This window comes from Gallus gallus, chromosome 9 (assembly GCF_016699485.2).
Source record: "Gallus gallus isolate bGalGal1 chromosome 9, bGalGal1.mat.broiler.GRCg7b, whole genome shotgun sequence".
In the NCBI taxonomy this organism is placed as follows: Eukaryota; Metazoa; Chordata; class Aves; order Galliformes; family Phasianidae; genus Gallus; species Gallus gallus.
In genome coordinates this window covers 13,761,359-13,773,731 of record NC_052540.1, presented here as the reverse complement: position 1 = coordinate 13,773,731, position 12,373 = coordinate 13,761,359, and the positions used below count along the sequence as shown (strand labels likewise).

The 12,373-nt window shown below is 45.8% G+C and overlaps 1 protein-coding gene across 12 annotated transcripts in view; it reads left to right on the top strand.

Moving 5' to 3' along the window:
- Positions 1–12,373, top strand: part of TP63 (tumor protein p63) — a 103,389-nt gene that overhangs the window by 70,814 nt on the left and 20,202 nt on the right. For 11 of the 12 annotated variants that reach the window (XM_046898296.1, XM_046898297.1, XM_046898299.1 and 8 more), the window contains 2 exons: positions 10,282–10,468; positions 12,166–12,281. In XM_046898296.1, the coding sequence (XP_046754252.1) occupies positions 10,282–10,468; positions 12,166–12,281 (303 nt within the window). Of the gene's footprint in view, positions 1–3,966; positions 4,052–10,281; positions 10,469–12,165; positions 12,282–12,373 lie in introns of those variants that run through there. The other variant, XM_046898298.1, reaches the window with a different exon arrangement.

Sequence of the window (12,373 nt, the reverse complement as noted above, 5' to 3'; positions counted from 1 at the left end):
TGAAAGTAGGCTCAGGAGAAACCACATCAGTTGACTTGAGGGACTGTGCTTAGCTGGGTCATTGAGGATGGAAGGGGAGGGCTGCGAGAGAGGAGGATCTGGATAAAATGCAGATCCCAGAACCTTGAAAATGGTGGTTAATAGCCAGTGACTGTATTCTTCTGAATTTTTTTTTTTTGCTGTTCATCCCCAAAACTTAACTGTGTGAATAAGACATAAAGCTGTTACTTAGTCACTATTCATCCTGAGTATGGTGGAGCTGCTGTTGTGCGTTATTGATTTAACCTAAATCTGAGGCAGCTACCGCATAAATCTGACTTGCTATGTTAGATGTGTTGGTTTTCTATTTTTTTCTTTCTTAACCCCTAGGGTTTTTGCTGTGACTCAGACCTATGATATGGCCCCATAAGGCTGACAAATCCTGAAAACAGAAGGATGCTTGTAGAAATTATTTGGTTCTGTTTGGATTTCCTGTCCTTTAGGAGAAGCAGAGCATCTTAAACAGTTTTTGTACTGAGGCCTGCTTGTTACCTGCACGCTGGTTTGTTGCATCGCTCACCATCTTGTCTGTCCTGGCCAGAAAAGCTTTGCTGGCTCTTTGCTTTAATTATCAATGAAATGCTCCGCAAGCAGGAGAACAATATTTGCATAGATGTAATTCTGGAAATTGAGCGTAATGTGATCAGGAAATGGGACAGGCCCTGGCTGTTATCATGGAAGAGACTTGTTGGTACCTGTACGTTGTTTCAAAAGTAATAAGATCTGACTCAGAAAAGTTTCCTGGACGTAAGTAGAAAAAACTCAATGCCCTTTTGGCAAGGGACTCACTAATCTTTCTGCAAGAGAACAGAAAAGACCTCTAAGTTCAGAAATCTGTTCTGAAAGGATGCTGAGGATTTAGAGGCAAATGGTCTTTCTCGAAGCAGAAAAGCAGGGGAGGGGGTGTGTGTGTGTGTTCAGGGCTTTCTTTTTCTGCAATAGAAGCCAAGGAACAAGGTGCTTGTGTGCACTGCCAGTGAAATCTCAGCGGGAAGACATGATGCTACTTGCAAGGTATGCACAAGACAAGACCAGAGGCGCCGCAGAGCTTGATTATTGTCAAGGGTTCAGTTGGAACTTGCCTTTGCTCTTTGGCCTGCAGCATTTATGTAGAAACTGGGGACGCTGCTTCTTGCTTCCAAGCTTTGCCTTGATGAGTCCTGCCCACATCTTAGGCGGGGAGGAAAAAAAAAGGGGGGGGTAGGGGGGAGCCTGTGAAGTAAACAGGAAAATTACTCACCTTAATGATGCATTTCACTGGCATTGCTGCTTTGAGATCCTGTCAGTTTTTAATACTTTCTGTCTTTCCTCGATCGCCTCCCATAGGTGTGATTAATACCTCGGTTTATTAGAAGGATAAAGTGGAGAGGCGTCTGTACTTTCCCCCAGGTGGAATAAATGGAGGGAGAAGGGATAGTAAAAAGGGAAGGAAAGGGATCACTTTTTTATGTCTGAGCTGTTCAGTCTGTCTCACAAGCACAAATACAAAAGAGCTCATAGACTTCTGTGGTAGCTCCTTCCATCAGAGCATCAAAGTTCACAGCTGAGAGCCTCGGCTTCCTGGTTGGCTACCAGCCCTGCTTTTGTGGGTTGCAGTAGCCAGTTTTCCACTCAAGGGCCAGTGAGGGAGCAGTTCTGCAGTTGGTCGTAGCACAACTCTGAGGTAGGTATGTCCATCCCCGTCAAGAAACTAAACTATCTCCATGGTCATTGACTTGCTCCAGCTGCTCACTGTTTTAAAGGCAGAGAATATCTTCCTCCATGCTTAGAAAGATGATAATGTGCCTTTCTGAAGGGTTCTTGTGGGTTCTTCTGTAGGTAATGAAACCCATGTTTCATGGGGGTGTTGTAAGACCTGATCCCCCACATGGATTATAGGAGGAGAAAGGAAGAATCCATCACAGACATGTGAACAAGACTTTATAGATAAGCTAAGTCCAGTTGTGTCCTAAGTGGTACTTAGAGAGGCAAGGAAAACAAATCACACTTATGTGAACTTCAGGTGTTACTTGTCCTCAAAGCAGAGCACTAGAGCTTAAGTCAAGCAAAAGGGTACAGAAAGAAAATGTATCTGGAGAGCAGTATTAAGTATGAGAGTTTAGAAGACACTAAACTTGCTTTTAGTTTTGACTCATCTGAATTCTCTCTCCTGTAGCTGCTCATCAGGAGGAAAGTGTGCAGAGATGACAGGCTTGCAGTTCTGCAGATCGTTCCTGAGGCTGTCGGTGACCCAGCTGAAATAATGGGTCTGTGTTTGACATGTGAACATGCAACATGCCGACCCCGTAGTATTTTGCAAGCAGGTCAGCCCTTTGGTATGAGCCAGAATTTGGGTGGAAATCTGTCCTCATTCTAGCAAAGTGTCCTGCTTTCTAGGGTGTTGAATGGTTGGTTGGTAGAGAGTCTGGCATGGAGCCTGATACCTCTGGGTCTGACACAGCAAAAATCACAAATTGAGACATTGCTGATGGAAAAGACTGTGCTGCCAGAACAACTTTGGTACTTTTTTCACTCATTCTGTCATCCAGCTTGGCTTTTCTTTGCTGTAACAGATGCTGTACTAATGACTTGTTTACCTACCTCTGAGATACCCATGAAATCCCCTTATTTGCAGATGAGGGAACTAAGAAGCATCTTGAAGTTAAATCTGAAATTGCCTTGTACACACCTTCATCCCCTTGATCTTCAGCTTGTGTGGAGCTGTTTAAAGCTACGGCTGTATCCCCTGCTGAGGTCCTTATGCTGAGGACCCAGGGCCTAAGTCTACTCTGTAGAGGACTCTAACATTTGATCTGCTTGTATGGGGCTCTTATAGCTTATTCGTGTTAATGGAACCATTTAGCATGAGAGGGGTTTCTACAGTGACTGTTTCTTAGTGCAGCAGTTTGTTCTGGTAATCTGTAATACAGAAGCTACCAGGAGGTGTGCAGATGTCAGCTTAAGAGGCTAGGAGTTGAACACTATAAGAAGAGCCGGTGTCCAGCCCCACCTCTTGAAGTGGGGAGGGCAAAGGAGAAGGAAAAAGCAAAACAATGCATCTTGAGGCCCCATTAGAGGCCTTATTTGCAAAATGATCCTAAAGAAACCTTCTTCAAGGAAGGAAGTACAATAGACTTGATGTTTTATTGATGGCTTGTAAATTGACAGTGTTAATGTCAGTTAATTGGTAGAGCCTGTGAAAATAACATCACAGGGATGTGCAAAGTCACACTCTGAGACACATTCTGATCCTATGGGAGTTGATGCAGTGTTCAAAGCCAGGTAGGTTTGCAAAGTACAGTTGCTTTGTCCTGTTCCATCAGAGTGAACTGTACTACAGTCAGCATAGTTTTGGGGTGTTTTGTTTGCATAAGCCTACGTTTACAAGCAGCTGTCTGGAAATGTACCTCAGACTTTAGGCAATATTAAATAAGTTTTCCCTGTGGAAGCTACTTCATTCAGTGTGAAAATACCTATGCATTTTGTAATGTGGGATCCCACAGTCATTGGGTACTTACTGGATAAAGGGAAGGATGTTCAGCATTAGCTTGCATTGTTTTTTTCAGTATGCTCACTACTAATGTAGTCATTTCGTAATTTCACCTCATTTGCAAAACTTCCTTTGCCAAGTAGCCTATCAGAAATGCAAATACTAGATATTATTAGCATCTGAAACTTACTTGGTTCAGCTGAAGTTTTTGGTTTAGAAATGGGTAAAGAAATTCAATGTAAAAAAAAAAGTTTTCAAGCCAAACCTTGAAAGGTCTTCACTTATTGATCAATCAAGTCTGTTAATGCAAAAATGACAAGCAAAAGCCCTTAAATGTGAAGTTTGTGACTTTACAGCTGTTTCACAGTTGGAAAAGTAGTAGGGGAAAATATCAGTGTTACTGGTTGTTCCGGTTTTGCTGCTGGTTTTAGGTAGAATTCTTCCTAATGTAAAGAATTCTTCCTGATCAGCATCGTTTTACATAAAAATCTCTGGGGAGATGTTGAAGCGTTCACATGAATGAATGGTCAAGTTCTCCTAAAGGTGAGAGAATTCAGCTCATGCTCCAAACCCTGTGTTATGGGGGGGGTTTCATTGTGGTTCCTGCTGCATGTCCCCATGTCTGTCAGTTTCTCAGCTCCTTCAGCACTCTCCTTGAGAAGCAGTGTGTTGCTGGGGAAGGGTGTTTGCGTGATGCTAATGGGACTGGATGCAAGTGTAGTATGGAGGGGCGGGAGTAACTGGAGGGGGGAACGAGGAGCTGGTTTCTCTCTGAAAGTGGTGTTCAGGTTCTCTCTGAAAGTGGTGTTCAAGTCTTCTAGGCTTCTTTTTCATCCTCCTTAAATCTGCAGCCTCCTGGCAGGCTTTGCCGATTGCCCAGCTCTGCTTCCCTCCTGCCCGCAGGGCTGTGCACCAGGAGGGCAGCCAGGCCCCAGCCTGCTGAATCCTAGGCTGGAGGCTACGTTTCTCCATCCTCCTCCCTTGCCGCCCCTCCCCATTCCCATTTACCTAAGCAGGTCAACGCAGACACGTATATCTTTATTTCACCACAGTTTCCAAGCTGCCATCAGCGTCCAGCCTGGCGTTGGGCACGTGGTATGCCCTGAGGCGGCGCGGAGCTGCACCGACATGTTCCTTGCCACTTCTTTTTCCATTTTTCTGTGTTTTTTGTCTGTCCCAGCTGAGCATGTGGGTCATGTTTTCCCCCCCCCCCCTTGTCCCCTCCGTACTGCCAGCCGGGGGACGCGGGGCCCACCTGCCTGATGTCAACATCTTGCAGGGCGAGGCTGGGGAGGAATGTGCCGCTCCCAGCCCGGCGCAGGTAATTAATCCCTGCGACTGACAGGTGGCAACAGGCGGCCTTTGGCTGCGGCTCCTGAGGAAAAGCGCTCGGAGGAAAGATTTTAATAGCTCATGTGCACCATTCGTGTGCGCGGGCCGTGCGGCAGCAGGGCCAGGGAAGGGGCAGGGGAGCTCAAGGGGAAGACGAAGCTGAAGTCTCTGCACAGGCGGATTCCTGTGGGTGAGGCGCAGCCCCTCCCTGAGGGGGGGGGGGGGGGGGGGGGGGGGGAGAAAAAGAGGGTGACTTGTTATTTCCTTTGCCTGGGGCAGAGGAATTTGGTAAAAGTCTTCAGAGTGCTCCTGGCGCTGTCAGCATCCCCTCCTGCTCCAGTCCTCCCAGTTGTTGCATGGTGGGGCTTCCCTCCGCTGGGGATTGCTCACAGGTGCTTCTTGCTGGCCCAGCGTGAACTTAAATGTGGTGGATCTGGCATGGCGCCGGCGGCTGTTGTATCTATTGTGTCTATGGTTTGCATGTCTGCTAGCGGCAAGCTGTATGCTCTGTGCTCTGAAGTGTGGAAGACCTCAGCCCAGAGAGGCATCGAATCAGCTGTGTTGTGGACGCAGATCAATTCCTACATGACCGGCTTTGCACCCATACATACCTCCCCTCACCCCCAGCAATGGTGAAGTAACAGTTCAATCGCTGTTTGGCAGAGAGTACACATAAATATTACTCTTTATTCCAGATAGGTAAATTCCTTCCTCCTCACTTTTTTTGTTCTAAATGAGTAAACCTTGTCCTGTTTTACACACTTTCTGCATGTTTCGTAACTCCTCGTTCTCATCTGTGCGTACCTCAGCACAAGTAAACGTTGCTTTTCCATTCTTCTAACCTCTTCTCTTCCTTTCTCAGAGTTAGTTTGTTAGGGGAGAACTGCAGCTGAATGGTGGCTTTGAAAACGTCAAATGCAATGAATCCAGTGTTTAATCGAGTTGAGCTAAAACGTGACTTCTTGAAAGAAGTTTGCAGGAGGTTTGAAAGACCTGTTGATCTGAGCAGGAGGGGCTCAGAGCTGTCACGCTGTAAGCTGACTTCTGGGATCACCTTCAAGTTGACATTCATCAGCATTTGCAGAGGTGGCTGAACCTCACTCCTTTTAAGGATTTAAGGGCTGTAATCCCTTGGCTAGATCAGAGGGTAAGGCAGATATTAGGGGTAGATTTCCAAAGTAGTGTTTGGGGGAATTTACCGCATCAGAGTTCTGTGGGGGGATTGAATGCTCGCTGAAAAGCCATTGCAGCTTGTGTTGCACAAAGCACTTCCAGGAGACTTCTGTCCTTCCTAGTGAAAATTTTCCATTTGAGAAGTGAAAAAGTGTTTTGTTTTCTCCCTTAAGCCCTTTGTTGACACACCTTCTGGAGAAGGGGCTTGCTGAAAAATCAGACAGGTGTTGCCTGATGGTGGCTGGCGTGCGCATTGTGATACTGAATTACCAGCCTGAGTGCCAAGAGTGGGTAATACAGTATGTCTGCACAGGCAGGTGGGGAGGGCAGGGCTGCGGGTGCTGGAATGTTTTCTTCTTTCCGTTTAAAACATATTATTAAGCAAAAAGCTAAATTCACTGTTGTCTTTAGCAGTCTCTTGAAGTCTGCTTATTTGGGCATGACACGCAGCAATTGAACCCCAAAGAAAAATCTGAGCCAAGCCTTTCCCCTCTCTCCTGGGTAGGTAACGTGTTGCCAGGCTTCCTTCTTTTGTTTCAAATAACTTTTTGCTGTGTGTCTGGTAAAAGCTGTGTTCCCACTCCTCAGGCTGTTGGCACAGCTTTTATTCCTCGTGCTAGGAAATGACTGTCACTAAATGGCAGGCTTGTTGATATAGATCAGGTTCATTTTTAGTACTTTTTTTCTTCCTAATTAGGTTAATTTCCATACTCGGGCAAGTAACAGAAGTATATTGGTTAATAGTGATGCTTTAGACTTGTTAAATACTCAAAATGAATGCAGTTAAGAGGCACTTTGGACAGAAATTCATTTATTGGCAATTTTCAGTCTGGACTAGTGCTAAATGTTGGCTCTGCTTTGATTTGTGACATCACTGTTTTTCAAACAACAATCTTGTCCTTCCTTCCCAGGTTGTGGCATAAGGGTACTGAATCTGTCTTGGGTCTCCGTGATGGGAGTGAATGATCTCCTGGTCTCATCCCTCATGCAGTCAGCACCAGTCATCTCCTGTAGCAAAATGGTGGGCAGGGTGCTTGTCTCCTCCTCTAAGGTGGGGTGATTTGGGGACCACTGAGGAGAATGCTTGCAGGCATTCCCTGAATGCACGGAGACAGCTCCTGCCTCGAGGGTTTTCTCATGCATATTTGCTTTGAAATCTATATACAATATCCTGTCTTACTCTGTGGATATAGTGATTATCGCTGATCCAATATGAAGTTTCTGTGACCTACTTGTTCGCATCTATTTATGCCGATAGATGACTGGGCATCAGTTTACCTATGGTCACAGCAAAGTTGGCAGGATGGGAAACTCAAGCCCTTTACTGTCTGACAGCAGATACCTCACGGACAGATTTACACCAGTGTTAAATGACCAGCCTCTTGACAACTACAGGCTCGTGGGCCACTGTGCTGGGGTGGATGTGAAATCACTGCCAAGCTATTATGTGCTGTGGCCCTGAGCTCTTTACAACAGCCAGAAGGCTCGAACTCTTGCAGGTAGTGACAGAAAGGTGCCACGACCATCCTGCCTTGACTGTCTTTCTGCATGGGTTGCTGCTTCTTGCCTCCCTGTACCCAGCTCCCTCCTAAAGTGGAGATGAGCAACCTTTGGTGGATTTCTGATCACCCTATTACTCTGACATGTGAAGTTCACGTTGGTGTTGTCCAGAGCCTGGAGCTCCTGGGTCTAAAGGCTGACAAAACCTATGTTTTGGGAAGATATGTCTTTATTGGAGAGGTCTTTTCATTGTAACTCGTTAGCTCTTGGCTGTTGTTTCGGTAGATGTGAGCTGCAGCTCCTGTTCTTTCCTTCTGATTGTAGCTGAAGGGCTCAGGCAGTTGAGCTGCTGAAGGGCAGATGGGGAGATCACCTCCTTTGCTGGTAGAGGGGCCTGTAATATCTGATGTGTAGCCTCTGTGTTTGTGCTGGGGTTGGGCACCCACCTCTCCTGTCCTTCCAGAAGCAGTGATTTTTCTGCTTCTCTGCAACCCCGGTGAAAATATTAGACATAAAATTATAGTCAGCACCACCAGGGGAGTGCATCTCCTTCCATTTGTTCAGGTCTCTGAATGCTTGCTGACACCAGGCACGTTCACTCCTGGTGTGTGCTGCTGTATTTATCCTTTAATTTTGGTCCTCTGCATTTGGTTGTGTGGTTTCTTCACTCTTTGTTGATATGAGGACATTCAGGCAACTAGGTGGCTTTTTCCAGGCTTTCTGTGTATGCTTTCTAAATTTTCTTCCTCTTTCAAATATGAATCTTTTCCTACTTCTGAGTTGTAGAGACAACACAGTGAGCTCACTCTTACCTTTAGTAAGGAATTGCTTTTTAATTAAAAAACAATAAGGAATTTCAGGTTTTAAAAGATGTCTGATATAAATCACCATCTAGATCTGTTTCACAACTTTTTTTTTTGTAATTGTTTGGCATGTTCCCCATTTCCGCGGGCTGAGTAAATCCTTTGTGGGTTTAATCTCTAGCCTGCAGGCACATAAAGTGCATTGCACAATTTGGCCTTTGCATTTCAGAGAATCTTCTTCCTTCACTTAAATACCTCTAGCATCTCCCCTGCTGTATGGCAGGGTGGCGTTGAGTGAGGAGGGAAGAGATCACTTTGTCTTAATTTTAATCCCCCCTCTCCTCCTCGTTGTTTCCCCAGCTTTGGTTTTCCTGTTAGCAGTGCACACACTTTGAAATGCAAATAATCTCTGGATATCACTAGCTAATTCTCCTGCTGCCACATCACCCACCACCCACCCATTCGTGTGCCAGTTCTTCCCATCCTAGCAGGGTGGATGGCTAACTTGTGCTCCCGACCTGTATGAACCTGTTGGTGCCGTGTTTGAACACTTGGGACTTGGAATGTATCGGCCATGGCTGCTAGAGACATCTATCAAGAAAACAACCACCTTGGGGCTTTCACTTCTCTTTCTCTGCAAGAAGCAAAGAGATGGAAGTGGGGAAATGCCAGCAATTCCTGTGGGTTACGTGGTTAGAGTTATTGAAGAGCTCGGCATTCACAGATGTCTGAACACCAAGAGAAAACTGAATGGCTCTGAAGTTGGATATCAGTGCAAACTGCCTTGCTTTGGAACAGCAGAGAAGGGTGGAGAGTCTCCTGCACAGGGGACATACAGAAAAATGGGTTAGGGTGGCAGTGTGGTGAGCCGTGTAAGAGTTTCCTTGTGACTGTTCCTGTTAAATGCGTATACTTAATTCAGCTACAGCTTCTAAACAGAAACCAGTGACTTCAGCCCATGCTGAAGTCACACATTTTGCTGAGTAAAGGTTTCCAGATGCGAACGCAGTTTGGGGATGTGCTGCGCCAGCACGTTGGTGCAAGAGTGTCCTAAAAGGGAATCCAATATGCTGTGAACTAACACAGTGAGTAGGAGTGTCTTAGCTTAGGGTGTTCATTACATACCCCATGGATGGTGACTGCCTCTGTTTTGGAACCAGCTCCTGAGCTGTACTCCAGGTCCCAGTGTGGACCGGGTCTTTTGGGATGTTTTCGCTCCTCAGAGCTTTGAGGTCTGTGTGCGTGCTATTTCACCATTTCCTCTCTGCCTTGGTGAATATGGTACTCAAGTGAGGAGGCTGATACAGGTTATTCAGCATAGGTATGAGATAGTTTCAAAAGATAACCGGGAGGTCAGATTTGGCACAAGCCTCAGGTTGGTCAGGGTCTTGCTTTCAAATACTGTTCAGTTCCAGGCTTCATGGTTTTTACTCCATTTTCAAAGCCAGGAGGGCTTTTAACAAAACAGGATGAATCGCTTTACGTGTGTTGTTTCCAGTGCTTCCAGGATTTACAGGGTGTTGTAAAACAAATGCTTTCCACTTTGTGGGTAATATAAACACACTGCCCTCCTGTCCCCCTCCTCTTTTAAGGGATGCATAACAGAAAAAAGGATTGTATTTGATCATATAATAGCACAGTTCTTTTTGAACATTGCTGTATTTGGGAAAACTAGGTGTTAGTCTTATGTTCTACTTTTCTAAAACAAGTAAAGGTTTAGGGTTTTTGTCACTTGTTTGGAAGTGTGGTAGGGGGATTGGAGCTTGATGATCCTTGAGGTCCCTTCCAACTCAAGCCATTCTCTGATCCTGTGATTCTATGATTCTCTGAACAAATGCAGTACATCTGCAGTATCTGGTGCATTCGGCATGTGTATAAATCAATCTCCATCCTTCTGGTATGCCTCCACCTCTCTAACTGACCATCCTGACTCTCCTGCTCTTTTTCCCTTTTTCCCTCATTCAGTATTCCACTGAACTGAAGAAGCTGTACTGCCAGATTGCCAAGACATGCCCCATTCAGATCAAAGTGATGACCCCACCACCCCAGGGAGCTGTCATCCGGGCTATGCCAGTCTACAAGAAAGCAGAGCACGTCACCGAAGTGGTCAAACGCTGCCCGAACCACGAGCTGAGCCGGGAGTTCAATGAGGGTAAGAGGGCAGTGCTTTTGCTCACAGACCCTTTCCAAAGCTGCTTGGCTGATGAGTGGTCAGTGCAGGGGTTTCGCAGCAGTTTTACTGCAAGCCTTTGGAAGCAGACCTCCTTGCAATGGTTCATATAGCTTTTGGCTCACTGTGCTTAGCAGGAAGCTTAGTCCTGTGCTTTAGTTATTCCTGTGCAAGCATGTCCTTGAGAAGAAAGTACAGAAATAAACCTCGTGCCTGCCCAGGTTGGATGGGTGTCCGTCCCCGTGGCAGGCAGTGCCCTTCTGGCAGTCTTTCCCCACTCTGCCTGTGCTCCCTCGATGAGAAGCAGCTGTTTTTGTGCTCAGGAATGAGCTTCCATATTCGCTGGGGCAGGGATCTAGTAACAGGATGCAATATCATCTCCAGTCCTTAATCCACGCCTCAAAGACAGAGGGGCTGTTTATCTCTAGCAGGATAACGCTAAGTGCCAGCATCAACTGCACACAGCCTTCCTGTATGCTTAACATTATCAGTTCAGTAATCGTGTTTTAATCTTGACTCTTCTCATAAGAGTGAAGTAGTAGCTGTTATAAAAATGTCATGGGGCTTTCTGCAAACTCACGAGCTAGACTCCATTTTTCTGTGGCTGCTTAAGTTCACATAAGTTCAGATGAGCATCTGTTTTATTCTACGTGCATTATTCACCTCCTACTGTAAAAAAAAAAAAAAAAAGTGGTGTCAGTTAACGGGATGTTTCAGGAGCCTGATCCCTTGGCTGGGTACAGTGTGGTCAGCTAGACAAGCATAAAAATAAGCAGGGACTTGGGATATGAAAGTCAGCATGAAGTGACATGGTTCTTTGAAATAGGCTCTTGTGTTCAAATGCTTTTGACAGAACTTGAATATAATTTTGAGAGTTTATACTTGGTTTAATGACACACTTTTAAGGAGGAATGCAATTTAAATGCTGAATGTGTATTTTGAAATTATTTTTCTCAATATACGGTGTATCTTGAGTAAGAAATTAACAGTTCAAACACAAAATGGGTCGGGAGGGACTTTTCATAAGGGCATGCAGTGGCAGGACAAGGGGTAATGGTTTTAAACTGGAAGAAAGTAGATTTAGATGAGATATCAGCAAGAAATGCTTTACTGTGAGGGTAGTGAGATACTGGAACAGACTGCCCAGTGAGGTTGTGAACGCCCCTTCCCTGGAAGCATTCAAGGCCAGGCTGGATGGGGCTTTGAGCAACCTGATCTAGAGGGAGGTATCCCTGCCTATAGCGGGGGGGGGGGGGGGGGGGTGAAACTAGATGGTATTAAGGGTCTTTTCCAATGCAAACCATTCTGTGATTCTATGAATTCTGTAGATAAACTTGAAACAGCCTTCTTTCTTCTGAACCTAACTGTACTGTAGAAACACTAAAGAAAATTTGCAGGAAGGAGGGGAGACTTTTTTTTCCAATATTGGAAAGGGGCCTAGAAACATCATGTTCCCTGCCTCTGTTTCCTAAGGAAACGTGGTTTTTGTTTTTTTTTGTTTGTTTTTGTCTGGACGTTGGGAATCTGGGAAGAGATATTTCAAGGTCTGGGAGGCATGCGTGTGCTGTGATAGACCTCTGGGACAAAGTGTGTGGGTTCCTATTGGTTAGAAAGTCTTGCTGCCCTGCACTTTCAGCTTGTGTCACTCAATAACGTTTTTTGTCTCCTTGCCCTTTCAGGGCAGATTGCACCTCCTAGCCACCTGATCAGAGTGGAAGGAAACAGCCATGCCCAGTATGTGGAAGACCCCATCACTGGGAGACAGAGCGTGCTGGTCCCATATGAGCCACCCCAGGTATGTTGTGAGCTCAGGTCTAGGGCATCCTGGCATGCAAAAGGGTTGGAGTTCAAACTGTAGCCAGAGGAGCCAAGATCTTGTACCTTGCC